At 37.2% G+C, this 22109-nt stretch overlaps 1 protein-coding gene across 1 annotated transcript in view; it reads left to right on the forward strand.

The window, feature by feature from the left end:
- Positions 1 to 22109, forward strand: part of LOC150076055 (ubiquitin carboxyl-terminal hydrolase 12/46 homolog) — a 94019-nt gene that overhangs the window by 11203 nt on the left and 60707 nt on the right. Inside the window, exons 2-3 of the mRNA XM_090387243.1 lie at positions 17396 to 18012; positions 19382 to 19432. Coding sequence (XP_090243369.1) covers positions 17479 to 18012; positions 19382 to 19432 — 585 coding nt within the window. The 5' untranslated portion in view covers positions 17396 to 17478. The remainder of the gene's footprint in view (positions 1 to 17395; positions 18013 to 19381; positions 19433 to 22109) is intronic.

Below are 22109 nucleotides of genomic sequence, written 5' to 3' on the forward strand. Positions count from 1 at the left end.
AACACCTAAATGAAAGGCTCTGAGAGGCATCAGTAAAATTAATGAGGACCAAATTTTCAAGATTATAAATGATGCTAGAACTAGGGGACATAAATTCAAGTTATGGGGGGAAATGTTTAGATTGGACTGCAGGAAGTTTTATTTTAGCCAGCAAGTTATAAATTACTGGAATAAGTTGCCTACATGGGTGGTAGAGGCTGACAGTTTGGGGAAATTCAAAGGTCATCTGGATAGTACCTTTGGGTCAGGGAAGCACATAGGATGATAGGTTTAATTTCCTTTTCTTTTATTAATTATTATTTTATTTATTTATTTATTTATTTTTATCATTGTTTTATTCGTTTTTTTTTTTTTTTTGGCTGGTGCAGCATAAGCCATAGGCTTTCTTGCACCATGCAGCCATTACTAATACTAATACTAAGTTTGGTCGGTGTAAAAGACTCGCCTGGTGCAAAGAGCATGCAAGTTGGACGTTAGAAGACTGGAAGAAGGTGTGCTGGTCGGATGAGTCATGTTATCTACTCCACACTGTGGATGATCGTGTATGGATTTGGCATCAACAACATGAGGCTCTTCATCATGCATGATATCAAAAGTGCAGGCTCTTGGAGGCGGTTGTATGGTGTGGGGCAGTTTCACTGGCAGGAACTTGGACCCCTGGTGCATGTGGAACAATGTATCAGTGGTCCCCGCTATCATCAACTGCTTGCTGACTGTGTACGCCCCGCTATGTTACACCTTTTCCCAAATGGCGATGGTGTCTTCCAAGTTGTCGGTGCGCCGATCCATCAGGCACTTGATGTGCAGGAATTGTTTGAGGAACACAGTTCTGACTTTCAGCATATCGATTGGCCTCCGAACTCCCCTGATATCAATCCCATAGAGCACTTGTAGGACACTATGGAAAGGCATATCAGGCGTCTGGATACACCAATCACTTCCATACCTACATTGCTGACTGCATTACACACAGCTTGGTTGGCCATCCCTCCCGAATGCTTCCGACATCTTGTTGAATCAATGCCACGTTGGATAGCTGCTGTACTGAGGGCAAAAGGAGGACCTACAAAGTATTAGGTAGGTGGTCATAATTCAGTGATCACTCGGTGTATATTGCTTTATTCATCTGAAGAACATAAAATATTGTTTAGAAACAGAAATTAACACTTTATATTTAGCAGTGTTCATGGTACTGCATGTTTGGTGTGTCCTCCATATGTATTAATAAAAGTGATTGAAGATGAAAAAAATTTCATCTTCAGTCACTTTTTGTTCCGCACAGGAATGTTTGTGGATTCTTTTGAAACACTCTTTCTTTGAAATAATCCCCGAGGTTAAAATCAGGTGACATTGGCGGCCATGCTAGTCCATTGTCATATATCCCAGGGTAACAGTTAGAAAACCCTGTTGTAAAAAATTTCTTCAAGGAATTTCAGGGCAATTTTGGAGAGTATTCAGTCTTGCTAACCAAATCTCCAAATCTTTCTCTACAGAGAAATGATAATATTTGTATGAAAAATTTGATGTTTGCAAAATTGCAAGAAAAGAAATAGCAAAAAGAATAAAAATTCACCTGGTACAAGCAGGATGCTGATTTGCCATAAAGCAATAACAAGGCGTTTGTGTATGTTCTTCATAACAATATAATTAGTTTACCACTTATCACTTTTGGAGAGGTCTGGGTTCAAATCTTATCAAGACTGGAGGAATTCTTAAAGGCTTTGATATCGATGGGTCAACTGTTGATGATCCTGCTCAGGTAGCTAACAAACTAAATGAATATTTTGCATCGACATTCATACATGAGGAGTTATTCAGCGAGGGGAATGCCAGAGGTGTATACAACTCTGGCAGTAAGCTAGAGAATCTTTTAATAACTGAGAGTAAAGTGGAGGAGAAATTGTTGAAGATAATCACAAAAAAGGCACCTGGGGTGGATGGGATCTATCCAGTTATATTAAAGGAGGCAGCAAAGGAAGTAAGCAAATCCTTAGCCATAATTATGAGAGCTTCCTTGGACTCAGGGAAGGTACCCATGGACTGGAGATGTGCAAATGTGACCCCAATTCACAAAGGAGGATCAAAGGCTGACACAAGTAATTATAGACCTGTGAGTTTAACTTCTGTTCCCGGAAAATTAATGGAGGCACTGGTTAAAGAAGCACTGCAGGATCATCTAGACAAGACTTCAGTTATAGCTCGGACACAACATGGTTTTGTTAAGGGGAAGTCTTGCCTGACCAATTTGATTGGATACTATGATGCAGTCACAAAAGAACTGGATGCAGGGAATAACTTTGATATCATATATTTGGATCTTAGAAAGGCTTTTGATACTGTTGCACATGGAAGACTGCTGCACAAATTGGAGCAGTGTGGCATTGGAGGCAAATTGCTGCTATGGATAAAGGGATGGTTGAGGGGGAGAAGACAGAGAGTGGTAATCAATGGACACTGGTCTTCGTGGACTAATGTTATTAGTGGAGTCCCTCAGGGTTCAGTATTGGGTCCATTATTGTTTTCTGTATTTATAAATGATATTGATGATGGTATATCAAGCTTAATGTCCAAGTTTGCAGACAATACGAAGGTTGGCAGGGTTGTCAAGGACACTACTGACACTATGCTGCTGCAACAGGATCTGGTAAGGTTGAGCAGATGGGCTGAGAGGTGGCAAATGAAGTTTAACATTGACAAATGTAAAGTACTACATATGGGAAACAGCAACCCCAGAGCAATGTATCAACTCTGTAGTACTACACTGACAGTGGTAGAGAATGAAAGGGACTTGGGGGTGGTTGTGCAGGCAGATATGAAGTTCTCTGAGCAGTGCAGACGGGCTGCAAGAGTAGCTCATGGTGTATTGTCAATGATATATAGGAATTTTTCTAGCAGGGATACGGAGGTGATTAATCCCTTGTATAAGGCAATGGTCAGGCCACACCTAGAGTACTGCATACAGGTCTGGAGGCCTCATTTCAAGAAGGATGTAGAGCTGCTGGAACGAGTACAAAGAAGGGCAACAAGATTAGTGAATGGAACAAAGGGGTGCTCTTATGAAGAAAGGCTTAAGTTTTGCAAATTACAGTGTCTGGAGACTAGGCACCAGCGAGGTGATCTGATAGAGGTGTATAAAGCCTTGAATGGTTTGAGCCTGCTTAATGCTGATGGGATTCTTCCTCTTGCTCTGAATAATCACCTGAGAGGGCATAAATTCAAATTGAGGAAAGACAGATGTAGGATAGACGTGCGGAAATTTGCCTTTAGCCAGCGGGTGGTTGGTGGAACAGACTTCCATCCCTTGTCGTGGAAGTTGATAGCCTAAATAAGTTTAAGGCTCAGCTGGACAGATATTTCGAATGAACAGAGGGGTGAAGTGGAAGTGGTTATTTTTTATTTATTTATTTTATTTTATTTTTTTTTTTGGCTGATGCTGCATAAGCTTGCTTTCTTGCATCAAATGCCTCTACTAATGCTAATGCTTCTTCACTCGAGGAAGCAGATAGCTGATCACCGTGGAGAAAGTAAACCTCCCGTTAGTTATTCCAGGTTTTTCAGCCAATCAACGTGTAAGCACTGCGAAAGGAAAAATAAGAGTAGGAGTGTGTTATAGGCCTAATGACTTGAATGAGTACAATGAACAATTGTACAGAGAAATAGAGTGGGCCAGTAAATCAGAATGTCTTATAATGGGGGATTTTAACTTCCCAGATATTGACTGGAACTTGTGGGTTGGTCACTCACACACTAGTCAGACTTTTGTGGATTTATTGGATGATTGTTTTCTGCAGCAGCATGTTCGAGAGGCAACCAGAGAAAGTAACACTCTTGATCTGGTTATCAGCAGTGATCATTCGTGTATTAAGAATTTGCAGATAAAGGAACCACTAGGTGGCAGTGATCACAGTGAGCTGAAGTGGGATTTACTCAAAGAGGTAACTACCATCAGGGGTAAAGGAAAGGGTTTTTGCTTCCGTAAAGGGGAGTACAGTGGTCTCAGACAGTTTTTAAATTCTGTACAGTGGGATCAACTGACGATGTTACAAACAGTAAATTCTAAGTGGGAAGCATTCATGGAATTAATCGTGGAAGCTACTAGACTTTATATACCGATTAAGAAATATCGTTCAAGGTTTAGGCCTAAATGGTTATCAAATGAACTAATGAGACTCGTGACAGAGAAGAAAAATGCATGGGATGCATATAAATTATCAGGTGACACAGAAGCCTGTGGCAGATATAAGCTAGTCTGTAATCAGGTCACAAAGGAGGTTCGGCAGGCGAGGGCGGATTACGAGAAATCTTTGGCAAAAGATGCTTAGAAAAACAGCAAGGATTTCTTTACTTATATAAACTCTAAAAGGAAGGGGATGAATATGATTGGTCCACTTGACATCGATGGTTCGACTGTTGATGATCCTGCTCAGATAGCAAACAAACTGAATGAGTATTTTGCATCTACATTCACACGTGAGGAATTATTACAATTTGAAAATGGAAGAAGGTTATCAAATTGTAGCAGTGTGCTTAATGATTTTGTAATAACTGAGAGCAAAGTGGAGGAGAAATTGTTGAAGTTAAACATAAGAAAGGCACCTGGGATCTATCCAGTTATTTTAAAGGAGGCGGCAAAGCAACTAAGCAAACCCTTAGCCATAATTATGAGAGCATCCTTGGACACAGGGGAGGTTCCCACGGACTGGAGATGTGCAAATGTGTCCCCAATTCACAAAGGTGGATCGAAGGGTGACACGAGTAATTACAGACCAGTTAGTTTAACTTCTGTTCCGGGTAAAATAATGGAGTCGCTGGTTAAAGATGCATTGCAGGATCATCTAGACAAGACTGCAGCAATAATTCAAACACAGCATGGGTTTGTTAAGGGAAAGTCTTGTCTGACAAATTTGATTGGTTGTTATGATGTGGTCACAAAGGAACTGGATGCAAAAAATAATTTTGATATCATATACTTGGATTTCAGGAAAGCTTTTGACACTGTTGCGCATGGAAGACTACTGTACAAATTGGAGCAGAATGGTATTAAGGGTAAGTTGCTACAATGGATAAAAGGATGGTTAAGTGGGAGAAGACAGAGGGTGGTAATCAATGGGTGCTGCTCTTCGTGGACTAATGTTATTAGTGGAGTCCCACAGGGTTCGGTGTTGGGTCCACTGTTGTTTTGTGTATTTATCAATGATATTGATGAAGGTATATCAGGCTTAATGTTGAAGTTTGCAGATGACACAAAGGTTGGCAGGGTTGTTAATGACAGTAATGGCAGTGTGCTACTGCAACAGGATCTAGATAATTTGGGCAGATGGGCTAAGAAGTGGCAACTGAAGTTCAACCTTGACAAATGCAAAGTACTGCATATGGGTAGAAGTAACCCCAGAGAAACGTACCAACTGTGTGGTACTACACTTAAGGTGGTAGAAAATGAAAAAGACCTGGGAGTAATTGTGCAGTCAGATATGAAGTTTTCTGAGCAGTGCAGACAGGCTGCTAGGGCTGGTCATGGGGTTTTGTCAATGATATATAGGAATTTTGCTAGCAGGGAAAAGGAGGTGATTGTCCCTCTGTATAAGGCAATGGTCAGGCCACGCCTTGAGTACTACGTACAGGTCTGGAGGCCTCATTTTAGGAAGGATGTAGATTTGCTTGAGCGTGTACAGAGAAGAGCAACACGATTGGTGAGGGGAATGAAGGGATTCTCTTACCAAGAGAGGCTTAAGTTCTGCAAATTGCAGTGGCTGGAGACTAGGCACCTGCGCGGTGATCTGATTGAGGTCTATAAGGCCTTGAATGGGTTGAGCACGCTGAATTCTGATGGGATCCTTCCACTTGTTCAGATTACCAACCTACGGGGACATAAGTTCAAATTAAGAAAGGACAGATGTAGAATAGATGTGCGGAAATTTGCCTTTAGCCAGCGGGTGGTTAATTGCTGGAACAAACTTCCATCTGTCGTTGTGGAAGTTGATAGGTTAAATAAATTTAAGGAGGAACTGGACAGGCATTTGGAGGGAATGGTGTGATTTTTTTTTTTTTTTGGCTGATGCTGCATAAGCTCCTACACTTGCTTTCTTGCATCATGTGCCACCACTACTACTACTACTAATTAGCTTGTGAAACATTTGTTGTAGATATAATACACAACAGAAATTATATGACCTAGCACATCATGTGAACACGGTGCACCATGATCAAAGTAGTCAATGCACCAAAAATTTCAAAAAAACCAACCACATATTACATGCAGTAGGTCTATACAGTACACAAACACAAATGTAGAGAAAACTCTATAAAAGCCAGCACTTTAGAATCCAGAATTCTTTAAAAATGGCACTTTACAAACCAGAATTCTTTAAAATGTGGCACATTTTACAAAAAAAATCAACATTTTACAATCCGGAAATATTAATAAAGTAATCCTGCACTTGTATAAATGATTGCATTTATCATTAAGAATCTATACAAAAAAGAGTAGCATTTCTTTTTTTATAAGATGTTTGTAAGACTATCTTGTCCTTTAAACTGTTTTTGTGGTTAATAGGATTTAAAATGCATAGATAATGCAATGACCTTAATTCTCATAGCAGAAAAAACTTGCCTTTACAATGAATTGCTCTGGTATTCCATTACTTAAGAGTAAGAATATGTGCATATACACTTGCATGTACACTAATGCTAAGAGCATTGTAAATAAGTTTGATGAATTTTGAAGTACTGATTAATCATCAAAAACGGACATTGTAGGGATTGCGGAGAGATGGTTTTTGAATATGGGGAGTACAATGTATACAGGAAGGACAGACAGGACACGAGGGGTGGAAAGGTTATGCTCTTAGTTAAGAAGCATATTAAATCTAAGGTAGTGTATCCAGTCAACATAAGTGACCAGTGCAATGTTGAATCAGTCTAGTGTGATATAAGCACTGGGAAAATAAAATTGAGAGTTGAAGTGTGTTATAGGCCTAATGACTGCGATGAATATACCAAACAGCTATATAGACACATAGAGAAGGCCAGTCATTCAGAATGTCTTATGATGGAGGATTTTAAATTTACAGATGGTGACAGGAATTTGTGGGTTGATGTCACTCACACACTAGCAAGACTTTTCTAGATTTCTTAGATGACTGTTTTCTACAGGGGATGTTAGAGAGGCAACAAGAGGAAGCGATGCTCTTGATTTGGTTATCAGCAGTGATTCTACAGGCATTAAGAATCTGCAGGTAAAAGACTCACTGGATTTGCACTTTGGAATTTAATGTGGAATTTAATTAAAGACATAGTCAAGGGTAGAGAGACTATTGTCAGTAGAGACTATTGTCAAGGGTAGAGAGAAAGGCTTTTGCTTTCTTAAGGGTGACTACAGTGGCAGTGGTCTCAGAGAGCATTTAAATTCTGTGCAGTGAGACCAAATGATGTTGCCAACAGCAAATTCTAAATGGGACGCATTCAGGGAAGTAATCAAAGAAGCTAGGCTTTTCATACCAATGAAAAAATGCTGTTCAAGTTCTAAATGGATGTTAGATGAACTATTGAGACATGTGTCAGAGAAGAAAAGTGCATGGGATGTATATAAATTATCAAATGATACAGAAGACTATAGTAGATATAAATTAGTCTGTAAAAAAGTTACAAAGGAGGTTAGCATTACGATTAGTAAAAACATAAGATGTAAGAAAGCAAGCTTATACAGTATCAGCCCAAAAAAAAAAAAAAAAAAACAGTTCCCATTTCACCCATCCATTCTTTTTCTCTAAACGTTTTTCAGTTCTTCCTTGAATTTATTTAAGCAATCAACTTCCACAATGACAGATAAAAGTTTGTTTTGACAATCACCAAAACTACCCGCTGGCTAAAGGAAAATTTCCACACATCTTTCCACAATTGTCTTTCCTCAGTTTGAATTTATGCCCATTCAGGTTTGTAATCTGAGCAAGAGAAAGAATCCCATCAGCATTGATCCTGCCTAAACTACTCAAGGCCTTATACACCTCATTCAGATCACCTCGCAGGTACCTAGTCTCCAGATGCTGCAATTGCAAAACTTTAGCCTTTCTTTTTAAGAGCAACCATTCTTTTCTGTTATCAGTCTTATTGCCCTTCTCTGTACTCGTTCTAGCAACTCAACAACCTCCCTAAAATGAACCATCCAGACCTGATCAAAGTACTCAAGGTGTGGTCTGACCATTCATTTATACAAAGGGATAATCACCCTGTATATCATTTACAAGAATTGCTAGAACTGATTGCACAATTACTCCCAGGTCTTTTTCATTCTCTACTACCCTGAGTGTAGTACCACACAGTTGGTACATTTCTCTGGGGTTACTGCTACCCATATGCAGTACTTTGCATTTGTCAATGTCAAACTTCAGTTGTCATTTTTCAGCTCATCTGACCAATTTTTCTAGGTCCTGTTGCTGTAGCATGCTGTCATTACTGTCATTAACAACCCTGAAAACCTTTGTATCATCTGCAAAACTGATATACCTTCATCAATATCATTGATAAATATACAAAACAACAATGGGCCTAACACCGAACCCTGGGGAACTCCACTAATAACATTAGTCCATGAAAAGCAGTGTCCATTGATTACCACTCTCTGTCTTCTCCCATTCAACCATCCTTTTATCCATTGTAGCAACTTGCCCTTAATGCCATACTGCTTCAATTTGTACAGTAGACTTCCATGAACAACAGTATCAAAAGCTTTCCCGAAACCCAAGTATATGATATCAAAATTATTTTTCTGCATCCAGTTCCTTTGTAACCACATCAGTATCCAATCAAATTGGTCAGACAAGACTTCCCCTCAACAAACCCATGCTGTGTCTGAATTATTACTATAGTCTTGTCTAAATGATCCTGCAATGCTTCTTTAACCAGTGACTCCATTATTTTCCATGGAACAGAAGTTAAACTAACAGGTCTATAATAATTATTCGTGTCCCCCTTTGATCCCCAGTTGTCAATTGGGGATACATTTTCACAGCAGGGACCTCCCCTGTAAAAAGGATACTCTCATAACTATGGCTAAGGGTTTGCTTACTTCCTTCGCTGCCTCCTTTAATATAACTGGATAGATCCAATGCACCCCAGGTGCCTTTCTTATGTTTAACTTCAACAATTTCTCCTCCACTTTGCTGTCAGTTATTATTAAATCATTTAGCTCCCTCTTAGAATTTAATGAGCTTCTGTTTTCAGCTTGTCTGCAGAATTCCTTGTGTGAATGTAGATGCAAAATACTCATTCAGTTTGTCAGCTATCTGAGTAGGATCATCAACAGTCAAACCATCAATATCAAGTGGTCCCATCTGATTCAACCTCTTCCTTTAGAGTTTATATAAGTAAAGATAAATAATAAATAAATTTTCTGTTTATACTCCGGCACGACAACCAAGTCAGTAGAGTTTACAATAAATCGTCAGTACAAATATTTATCGTATTTAGTAGTCACGGGCTTGAACTCCGGTGCACTCAAGGAACGCGTGCTATGCACTCTCGCTCCTGACCACTGGGCTACTCTTTGCATCCTCTGCCAAAGATTTCTCGTAATCTGCCTTCGCCTGCCTAACCTTCTTTGCGACTTGATTACAGACTAGCTTATATCTGCCATAGGCTTGTGTCGCCAGATAATTTATATGCATCCTCCCATGCATTTTTCTACTCTGCCACTAGCCACATTAATTCATCTGATATCCATTTTGGCCTAAACCTTGAACATTATTTCTTAGTTAGTATGAAAAACCTAGTAGCTTCCAAGATTAATTCTTTGAATGTTTCCCATTTAAAATTCACAGTTGATAACATCATCAGTTGATCCCACTGAATAGAATTTAAAAAATTTCTGAGAACACTGTAGTTACCTTTACGAAAGCAAAATCCCTTCCCCTTACCCCTGATGGTATTTACATCTTTAAGTAAATCCCACATAAGTACACTGTGATCACTGCCACCTAATGGGTCCTTTATCTGCAGATTCTTAACACATGAAGAATCACTGCTGGTAATCAGATCAAGAGTATTACCCCCTCTGGTTGCCACTCGAACGTGCTGCTGTAGAAAACAATCATCCAATAAATCCCCAAAAGTCTTGCTAGTGTACGAGTGACCAACCCACAAGTTCCAGTCAATATCTGGAAAGTTAAAATCCCCCATTATAAGACATTGATTTACTGGCCCACTATTTTTCTGCACAATTTCTCATTATACTCATTAGATTCATTAGGCCTATAACACACACCTACTCTCATTTACCCTTTCCCAGTGCGTATGTCGCATTACAGTGACTCAACATTGCATTGTCCTCCAATGTCAACTGGATGCACTTTCTTAGATTTTGTCTTTCTTAATTAACAGCATAATCCCTCCTCCCTTCCTTTCCTGTCTATCCTTTCTGTACACATTACACTCCCCAAATTCCAATTATGCATTTGTTATATCTGTGTGACACCACATCTCTGATATCCCAACAATATCAGTCTTTGATGTCTTGACCAGCACCTCAAATTCATCAAATTTATTTACTAAAACTCCTAGCATTGGTGTACACACAAGTATACATGCACGTGTTCCTATTCTTAGCTAGCCCAACACAGCCGATGTATTTACTTGTTCCGCAATGTCTACCAGCACAGCGTCTCCGCAGCCAGGTGGGCAGGAGCAGCAGTGCGTAGCACACGCTTCTTGATTAGACCGGGGTTCGAACCCGTGACCACTAAATATGGAGGATGCGGAAAGTTCAGGGAATGACCACCGCATATCTCCGGAGCAATATGGCCTTAGTTGCTAATGCTCCTAAAAACCAAATAACAACAACAACAGACTACCAGCAGTCCTTGAAATCTCCAGCAACTTGCTTTCCAGGCTGCTGCTCATTCCAATAGAAGCAGTGCAAGAATCACTTTCACCTATGCCTGTGGCTACTGTTAATATATTAATCTGACAATACGAAATTTTTAGAAATCTTCAAGTACCGTGTTAATAGACTAGAAAGGAATAGCGAAAGCTTAAAAAGCGGTACTCACCTTGAAATTAATCTGCGATGGTTTACTTAGGTAGCGTGGTTAATGTTTAAGTTGAATTGTTGAATTGAAAAATTAAAAGGGAGGGAAGTAGGTAAAAGTTGACTGAGTTAAATAGGCGCAAGGAAATAGAAGTGTACACATCCAATCCTTGGTTGTCATCGAAATAAAGAGAAGAAGAATAATTAAAAACTATGTGAGTGAATCCGATGAAGCCAATAGTCTTTACGAGGACTTTCGTTAGTTTATTAATCTGTTAATTCCCCCACTTTTTTGTGTTATATTAATCTGTTAATCCCCCCGCAGTTTTCCAAGCCACCTAACACTGCCTCGATAGCATCAGCAAATATTCTTACATCCTTTCTATTTAAGTGTATCCCATCTCTGTAGAAGCAGTCTCTCCTGTTAACAAGCACAGACCAGGCTGAGAAAAATTCTACCCCTTAAGCCTTGCACAATCTCTCCAGGGCTAAATTGATCGATAAGGCTCTCATAATATACTCCCTCCTATCTTGTCTGGGCAGAATTACAGACACTTTCAAATTTAAATGACTACCTCATGTCTTTTTTTTTTTTTTTTTTTGAACAGTGACCTGTACTTTATCATTAGCATTAACAGAGACATATGATGCAAGAAAGCAAGCTTATACAGCATCAGTCAAAAAAAAAAAAAAAACCTTCCCATTTCACCCGTCCGGTCACTCCAAACGTTTGTGTAGTTCAGTCTTAAATTTATTTAAGCTATCAACTTCCACAACAATACATAGAAGTCTTTTCCAGCAGTCAGTTACCTGCAGCTTAAAGCCAAACTTCTGGATAAATATTCTACAACTGTCTTTCCTCAATTTGAATATATGCCCCTCAGGTACTTGATCTCAGCAAACGGAAGAATCCCATCAGCATTGAGCCTGCTCAAACAATTCAAGACCTTATACACCTCAGTAAGATCGCCGCGCAGATTCCTAGTCTCCAAACACTGTAATTTGCAGAACTTAAACCTTTCTTTATAAAAGCACTCCCCTTTGTTCCTCTCACCAATCTTGTTGCCATTCTCTGTATTCTTAGGCGCCTCCGTAGCCAGGTGGGAAGGAGCAGCAGTGCATAGCACACGCTTCTTGATTAGACCGGGGTTCGAGCCCGTCACCACCAAATACGGAGGATGCGGAAAGGTCAGGGAATGACCACCGCATATCCCGGAGCAATATGGCCTTAGTTGCTAATGCTCCTAAAAAAAAAAAAACCAAAACCAAAATCTGTATTCGTTTTGGCACTCTACATCCTTCCTAAAATGAGGCCTCCAGACCTGTATGCAGTACTCAAGGTATGGCCTGACCATTATACAATGGAATAATCACCTCCTTATCCTTGCTAGCAAAATTCCTATATATCTTTGACAAGATTCCATGGCCTGCTCTGGTAGCCCATCTGTACTGCTCAGAGAACTTCATATCTAACTGCACAATTACCCCCAGGTCTTTTTCATTCTTCACTTCCCTGAGTGTAGTACCACACAGTTGGTACGTTTCTCTTGGGTTACTGCTACCCATATGCAGTGCTTTGCATTTATCAGTGTTTCCCCCAGGGGCTCACATCTGGTGAGTATGGGCTTGCTACACCCAGGGTCCTAAGCTGGATATCATCATTCTTCTCTTTCTTGGTGATTCCCTTCTACTTCTAACCCTCTTTCTCTCTCTCTCTATCTGGGTAATTCAGAAATTTTTTTTTTTTGGCTGGTGCAGCATAAGCCTCAGGCTTCTTTGCATCTTATGGCTAATAATAATAATAATAATAAACTTCAGTTGCCACTTCTCAGCTCATCTGCCTAACTTTTCTAGATCCTGTTGCAGTAGCACACTGTCTTTACTATCATTAACAACACTGCCAACCTTTGTATCATCTGCACACTTGGTCATTAAGCCTGATATACCTTCATCGATATCATTGATAAATACACAAAACAACAATGGGCCCAGCACCAAACCCAGGGGATTCCACTTATAACATTAGTCCATGAAGAGCAGTGTCCATTTATTACCACTCTCTGCCATCTCCCACTCAACTATCCCTTTATCCATTGCAGCAAATTGCCCTTAATATGCCATACCACTCCTATTTGTATAGCAGTCTTCTATGTGCAACAATATCAAAAGCTTTCCTGAAATCCAAGTATATGATATCAAAACTATTTTTTACATCTAGTTCCTTTATGACCACATTGTACTATCAATCATATTGGTCTGACAAGACATCCCCTTAACAAACCCCATGCTCTATTTGAACTGTTATTGCAGTCTTGTCTAGATGATCCTGCTACACTTCTTTAACTAGTGACTCCATTATTTTCTCCAGAACAGAAGTTAAATTAACAGGTCTAAAATTATTTGTGTCACCCTTTGAATCCCCTTTATGAATTGGGGATACATTTCACATCTTCAGTCCATGGGGACCTCCACTGAATCTAAGAATTCTTCCCTAATTATGTCTAAGGGTTTTCTTATTTCTCTCACTGCCTCCGTCAATATAACTGGATAGATTCCATCTACCCCAGTTGCCTTTTTTATATTTAACATCAAGAATTTTCCCTCCACTTTGCTTTCCGTTATTACAAAATCAATTAGCTCCCTCTTAGAATTTAATGAGCTTCTGTTTTCAACTTGTCTGCAGAATTCCTTGTGTGAATGTAGATGCAAAATACTCATTCAGTTTGTTAGCTATCTGAGCAGGATCATCAACAGTGAAACCACCAAAATCATGTGGACCAATCTGATTCATCCCCTTCCTTTGAGAGTTTACATAAGTAAAGAAGTCTTTGTTGTTTTTCTTACATCCTTTGCCATGGATTTTTCATAATCAGCCTTCACTTGCCTAACCTCCTTTGTAACTTGATTACAGACTAGCTTATATCTGCTATACACTTCTATGTTACCTGATAATTTATATGCATCGCATGCATTTTTCTTCTCTGCCACGAGCCTCATTAGTTCATCTGACATCCATTTATATCTAAATCTTGAACAGTATTTCTTAGTTGGTATGAAAAGCCTGGCAGCTTCCAAGATTAATTCTTGAAGGCTTCCCATTTAGAATTTGCTGTTTTTAACATCAGTTGATCTCACTGTATAGAATTTAAAAACTATCTGAGACCACTGTAGTCACCTTTACGAAAGCAAAAACCCTTCCCTTTACCCTTGATGGTAGTTACTACAATAACAAGTAAATCCCACATCAGTACACTGTGATCACTGTCACATAGTGGTTTCTTTATCTGCAAATTCTTAATGAATAAATAAACACTGCTGATAATCACTGCTGATAAATACTGATAATCACTGCTGATAATAAACACTGCTGATAAATAAACACTGCTGAGGGGTATAAATTTAAGTTGATTGAGGAAGGATGGTTGCAGGATAGAAAGATAGATGTGTGGAAGTTTGCCTTCAGCCAGTAAGTGGTTGATTGTTGGAATAGGATTTGATCTATTGTTGGGGAAGTGGATGATAAATTCAAGGAAGAACTAGACTAATTCTTGGAGGGTAAGGGTGTGCGTGTGTGATGCTATATACAGTTGCTTTCTTGTGTCATTTTCCACTTAAGTGGCATGCCGATTGTTTAAATGATGAGACTGCTCTAGTAGCCTGTGTCAGAACTAACTGGTCTCTCCTCAGATAGCAAGTGGTCTCTACTAATAACACTCATACAAAACAGTTGTAAAGAAGTTATTTGATGTGAGCTGGCATGTAATACACAAAATCAATTTTTGAAGTTGTAATATAGATAAAGCTATCTGTTTAACATAGTGCAGTCTAACTAGGTCAACTCAATACAAAGTCAAGTTTGTTCTGATGTGAGAATTAAGACTATGCAATTTGGATTCTCATCACAAAAACAGATGAATGGACAAAATAGTTTTTAAAAGTGTTTACAGATGTAAATAAGTTCAGTTTGTGGTTAATATTCATTGAAATGTTCTCTAAAACTGCTTAACCATTAGGTGTACCTATCTAAAATCTGACACCTCTCAATCCCCGGGGTGCCAGATTTTAAAGAGTTTAGTGTATACATATTTGAATATATTTTGAAATACAGAAATATATTTGAAGATTTAAAATTTTATAAAAATGAAGAAAATGCATAATAATATACTAACTTTACTTTTGTTGTATTGAAAACTGTATTTTAATAATTTTTATTGACATCATTTTTGCCACTTAACATTGTTTTAATATTTCTTGTGCTAAAGAATATTTTTCTTTTCTCCTCCTTCATTCCTCTTTTTTCATTCAGCAAACCTTCCAGCCCCCTCCCACCTTTTTTTATTTCAGAAAAATATCCACAATGAGCACAAAGGCCCAACTGTAATTATGGAAAGCTATTAACGTTGATATGTTATCTTTAGTTTATAATCATGTTGATATTCATATCCCACCTACCTTTCAGGATCAGTGGGTTATGAACACACACACTCTTTGAAAACCATTGTAGTGAAACTTTGAAAGCTACTGCTAATGTTTCAAGAAATTTATATATGATCTTCAAGAGTTATTTTCATGATTGTAAGGTAACTGTAAAGAATTAAATATTTGGAAGAAATCATAGTAGTGGAAAGAGGCTGTTCCCAGGGATTTATACTAGGACCCTCTGTATGGTATATTGTAATGGATGAGTTTTTACCACATGATATTGAGAGTGAAGATTCTATTGCTTATGCATGTGACTTGGTAATTCATTAAATTGTTGTGTATGGCCATTCCAGAAAACAACTTGAAGACCATGTTTCTAACACATTGGTGATTTTAAAGGAAAGGCTAAATACCCACAAACTAGAAATTTATTTACTGCTTATTTCTGAAAGTAAAACTATTTCAGTGTTACTTAAGGGTAAGCTTAGTCTCACAAGCCCTCCTTTTGTTTGACCTGGAAGTGTCTCCTTGAGATACATTCGCCAGATCAGATACCTGGGATTGTGTCTAGAACAGAGATTAATTTTTACAAAACATGTTATTATCTTAAGAATAAAATGGAAGCCCTATATACTAAGTTCAAACATGTTATTAGAGTTGAATGGGGTATAAAAGGGTTGAGTTTAAATATGTTATATGAATGTTTATTTGTCTCTTATAACTTGTACCTCTGGAGCTTGGCATGCAAGGGTAACAAATGGGATAATCAAAAATCATTCATTACCAGTGCAGAGAGTTGCTCTTCTGGACATAACCAAGGCATATAGAATAGTTTTTACTGATGCTCTGCAGGTTTTGGCCAGGAAGATACTAGCTAACTTGCTTGTATTCAAGCAGGTCTTGCATACCTCTCTTTCTAAGTGGGGCATCTCCCAGGAGGTCTTGAGTGTCAAGTCATGTATGGCTGGTGAGGTCAGTCATGATGGTTTTTAAATCAATTGGAATAAGAGGCAATTAAATGATGAATTGATTCATATATGGCAAAGACACATGAACAATTCTGATATTATTCGTTCCTGCTTCCAAGTAACATTAGTCATAACAAAATACTGGTGACCAGCCATGGTTTGAAGCTCAAGTTATCTAAACTGGGCTTGGCAGTTGATGACAGGTGCCCTTGTGGAGAACCTGGGCTTGACATTTATGTTGTGCTGTATTATAACCATTACATGGATCTAAGAGAAAGACAAGAAAGGGAGACTTCTCTAAAATTGAGAAACTAAATATATTGTTTACTGATAAAAATTCTTTTAAGTATTTTAATGATTTTGTAAAGAGTCTTTCAAAGAGGAGCATTAGTAGCTAGTAATGCATTCACCTCCCTGCAGCAGAGATGAACCCTATTCATTGAATATCTTTTTCCTACTAATAGCTACGTGTCACTTTCTTCCCTTCTTTGTGATGTTATTATTAATTGTTCAATAGTAATATTGCATTTTACCAGTTATAAATTAAATTTATTCATTTATAAGATTTATGAGTTATTAAATTATGTGTATATATTTTATGTGCATAAGTGGATCTGTATGAACCATTATTAAGGTAAGAATTAAACTAGTAAAATATTAGTATTAGTATGCTAAATGATGTAAGAACGTGTGCTTTTTCTGCATCTGTCAAAAAAAAAAAAAAGTTACTTTTTTATTGTCTGTAAAATGATCTGTAGATTTTGGCCCACCATTGTCAAAAAATCCTGTATACAAGAGACAATCAGGCAGGCTCCGCACGTAAACTGATCACTTGTGCAAACCATTACACACTGGCCCTGACATAATGAAAACTTCTAAAATACACTTCCTATATTTTCCTTTATATATAAGTATAATGTGTGTGTGTGTTCATTCAATTTTTTTCAATATATATTAAATTTAAAAAAAAAAATTTTTTTTACAGATCTTTTCTTCAAAATGTAAAGGAGCCTAATTCTGTATCTGATAAAAGGAAGAAGTACTGCTTCTTGACAAATATTTTGAATAATGAAAGATAAAAATGAGCAAACTAGTCCAGTCTGCCATTCTAAACGAAGCAGATTGTCTTTGCAAAGCCAGAAAAGAAGACCGAATAGTGATAATTCAGATTCAAAGATAATTAATCAAAAATTACATACGACTATTCATGTTGAGGACAACTTATCCTTTCAAGAAGAAAATATGAGGATGTATGGAAAAGTCAACAACATTTTTAATAGTTATGAAAATAAGTCCCTTTCACATGTTGGAGACCTCACAGAAGAATTAAAGATAAAGGAAATTTTGACTTATAGAAACCAGGAAGATTATACTTTGGCTTTATCTGATACTAGAATGAAGTCCAAAGGACAGAATATAGCATTTGATTTCCAGAATAATTTTAACATTCTAGAGTATAATCAAAAGCCGCTTATAGCATCACTGCAGAATCTTGGAAATACCTGTTATGCAAATTCAGTTTTGCAGGTTTTAAGATGTACTCCACAAATCAGGCAATACCTTCATGATTTGCATATTGTTTGGGAGAATTTAAAATCAGAGGTAAATTGTTATTTTGATTAACCTTTTGAATACAGTGTTGTTTCAATAAGATTTTGATTATTATATATTTTATTTTATTTTTTGATTTATGAAGAAATTTAAATAGAAAAATTAGTTTAGCAATTGTTTTACAGATAGTAGTGAATGATTGAAACCATCTCTGCATTCAGAATAAATTCAAATTTAATTGAGAACAGTATTCTGATGAAGAATGATGTACACCAGATATGCAGTATTAAAAATGAATGTAGTATAATGGAAGCCATTTAATAAGAGCAATATATATATATATATATAAACTGCCTACGTACTTTATAATATTCATTCCTTCTATGTTTCCCCAAATAATTTATAGTGTTGAAATTAAATTTTGAGATGTTTTGAAGGCTGCCCCTTCCCATTTCTCAGCAGGAAGAATGAACTTAAAGATTTAGAAAACATAAAAACATTAATTTTAAACTTGAGTGTAGAGTTTGCCTGCTCTAGGACTTTTGTGCATTATATAAGTGGTTCATGATGTTTTAGATGGCATTGTGTATTAGTATATTACTATAAAATAGATGATTTAAAATAATTTATTTTATAATTTTGAAGTTCTATATATAGCTAGTTTCATTTGCTTAAAATAAACAAAAATCAAATTTATACTTTGCAAGTTGTTGCTGTTTGAACAGTGAATTGCATGCTAATGTAACACACAAGTGTGAGATAGTTATAGCTCAACTGAAAGCTTACAACACCTGTGCATGTGTTGTAAGCTTGTAACACCTGTGCAGCTTACAACACCTGCAAAGCTTACAACACCTGTGCAGGTGTTGTAAGGTGATGAATTTCAGTATTGAAGAGCCCATTCTCAAGCAACATTCAAAGAAAATTCATGATTTCCAAATAGCAAGTTCACAAATATGGAGTGAAGGATGTATATCTATTTTAATCAGCATGCTATACTGTTAGCTGCTCAAAATTCTCCAAATAATAATATTTTGGAGAATTTTCCTATAGATAGTTAATCTATAGTTAATCATCACATAATTTTTAAATTTTCACAGTTTTAAGATGGCTATGTTTTTTGTCTAAATTTCCAATGTATCTTTTCAAAATTATTTTGTAAGTGTGTGAGCATGTAACAATGTAGTATACCTTAATATTTTATATTTTTATCCTAATGGAAGTAGATATTCTTTTCAAATGCATGTAGTGGAATTGCATGGAGTAATATGCTCCTGTATCTAGTAGTTTGCCATTCAATGAACATATCAGTAGTGATTTGATTTTGTATAGTTTGAAACAATGAGATTTTCAAGTTTTTAAAAATTTTGCATCTTTATTAATTGTTTTTTTATTATTTTTTTAAATTTATTATGAACAGGAGGACCAAACTGATGACTTGGAATTAACATGTTTGAATCACCTGCATCAGGTATGAGGTTATTATTGTAAAATAATTTTTGCATTTGTTTTCCACTAAAGGGACAGAATATGAATGGGAATATATGTAATGTATGTAATAGGAATGTATGTAAAAATATGAATGTCAATTTTTTAAATTTTTTTAGAGTAGTAAAATTCCATGTAAAGTAGAAATTGGTTCATTTAATCAGTTAGCAAAAACTGATTAGAATTTGGTTCAGTTTATCAATTAGATAGTTTATAGTATGTTTAGGGTCTAATGGCACCAGGGGTTTCCTCCATCTCCGCATAGTATACATTGCGGTGTGATACAGAACACTGTAGAGGCCAGAGATTTAAAAGTGTATGGATATTGTGGTGTGTAATGTTTTGTACCATTGTTCATCTGGTCTTTTAGCCGTTGGGTCACAAATGGGACCCACTGTTGCCCATATTATACTTCGTGGAGGCAGACCAGGTACACCAGTTTTTTAGAGATTTACTATTTACTCTGGCAGGTCCTGCCACCTAATTTCCTGAGATTTCAGTGGCTAGGACCTATTAAAAAAGGGGGGGGGGGAAGAAACACTAGAAATTGGGTTAGGCCAAAAGAGGTATAAGTTATATGGGGTAGAGTTAAAAAATTTTGAGTATGGGGCTTGTGTAGTTTTGACGAGGGTCAAATGCTAGTCATGAGATAGCTAGAGAGGGAAAGGAGACTGAAGACTGGGGGGGGGGTGAGAGACAGAAATATGGGGTCAGTAGTGAAGATAACCCCAAAAGTCGGCAGGGCAGGCCCATGCTTCACCAGGTGAAGATGGGGGGGAAGGGTACATAGTAACCATCCCCTTCCTGCCAAGGGAAGGGATGGAAAGTGAACTGCGTGAGGGTACCCAGTTCAGATCGCCAAATGATGTTTTGGCAGCAAATTGCACATTGTCTTTGTCTAGTCTTCCAGTGCCATTCCTGGGACATGTTGTCCCGTCCGTGTGAGTGGTCAAGTTCAGATAATGGCTCCAGTTTATGCCCTGGTCAGATCCAGGTTAAGTTAATGATTTGTTGTTCTTCAGATGGTAGCCGTTAGGTTTTTGTTTGGTTGAGGTATCAATTAGATAATTTATCATCACCTATTTATAATTATGTGAGATTATTTTTTATGATTTATTATATTTACAAGGTTTGTATCTCTGATTTTTATCGCATTCCACCAGAACTCAAGAAAGATTGAGTTCTGGAGTATTGCGATGAAAACACAATCCTTGTATAAAGGTCCAAAGATGGGTAACTTGCCTGGTGAGATTGGCAAAAGGCATCCATTTGAGGAAGGACTTTGAATATGTGGGTTGCAGAGCTTGGAAACTAGTCACCTTAGAGGAGACTTGATTGAGGTGTTTAAGGCTCTGAGAGGTATAAGTAAAATGAATGAGGACAAAATTTTTACAATTATAAAAGTTATAAATGATTCTAGAACTAGGGGCCATAAATCCTAGTTATGGGAGATGTTTAGACTGGATTGCAGGAAGTTTTATTTTAGCCAGCGAGTTATAAATTACTGTAATAAGTTACCTACATGGATGGTAGAGGCTGACAGGCTGGGGAATTCAAAGGTCAGCTGGATAATTACCTATGAGAGGAGAGAAATGCATAGGTTGTCCATTTCCTTTTCTTTTATTAATTATTTATTTTTTAAAAATTTCTTCTCTTTTTTTAGCTAGTGCAGCAGCATAAGCCATAGGCTTCTTTATGCTATGTGGCCATTGCTAATACTAATAAAAATTGCAAAAAGTTAATTCTTTAAAAATTTTCAAAGGACAGATTATAAAAAATATATCAGAATAAAAATCTTAATAAGGTAAAGATTTTTTTCTTTTAGAACTCAGAATTTTACCATATTTGTAGTGTGAGTATTACTTTAAGCATTTATATCAAAACTTCAATAAGTAAATCAGTACAGTACAGTCAGGGTGAAAAAGAAGAACTTTAGGTGAATTTTATGTGGGTTCCATTGCCTTGTTAGGCTTGCTTAAAAATGCACGAAATTGCCATTACCACATTCATCTGTCCATAAATATGCAACAACTTGACTTCCATTGGACAGATTTTCACAAAATTTTATTATTTAATTCTAAAAATTTTAACGCTCAAGGCCTGTTTTCTGATGAAATTTTATATTTCAGTATTTTAGCGTTGGTCCTTGGGAAGGCTTGAACCCCAGTTCTGATTCCATAACTTCCCAGTCCTCCTTCCAACACACTGTTATAAATATTTAATAGCAGATTCTGAGACGTTTTTGATTTTCAAGAGTTATTTAGAGTATTCTTAGAGATATTTTTGCCAACTTCGTGTCAATAGGTTAACCCATTTTTCTCTGTGCATCCATCTCCCCTTAAGAAGTGCTGTTGTAGTACTTCTTGAAGGGAGGTGGGTGCACAGGTGAATCTCATCTAACAACCACAAGACTGCATGACTATCATGTGGTCATGGAAAGTTTTGGTAAACACCTTTTGGGTACAGTATAGAAGTTATTAAACCCTGAGGTATGTTATTTGGTAATTGTATAAACAGTTTTATGCATTGTGTACCTAACTACAGTACTTAACTTGTTGTATCATCTTTAACAAATAGTTGTGAACATTTTTCTGTTTTTCTCATAGCCAAATTACTTGTAAGAAAAACTACACCTGTCTGTATACCTAAATTTGGTGTAT

The sequence above is a fragment of the Mastigoproctus giganteus genome, chromosome 13 (assembly GCF_048544385.1).
Source record: "Mastigoproctus giganteus isolate SK-2022 chromosome 13, ASM4854438v1, whole genome shotgun sequence".
In the NCBI taxonomy this organism is placed as follows: Eukaryota; Metazoa; Arthropoda; class Arachnida; order Uropygi; family Thelyphonidae; genus Mastigoproctus; species Mastigoproctus giganteus.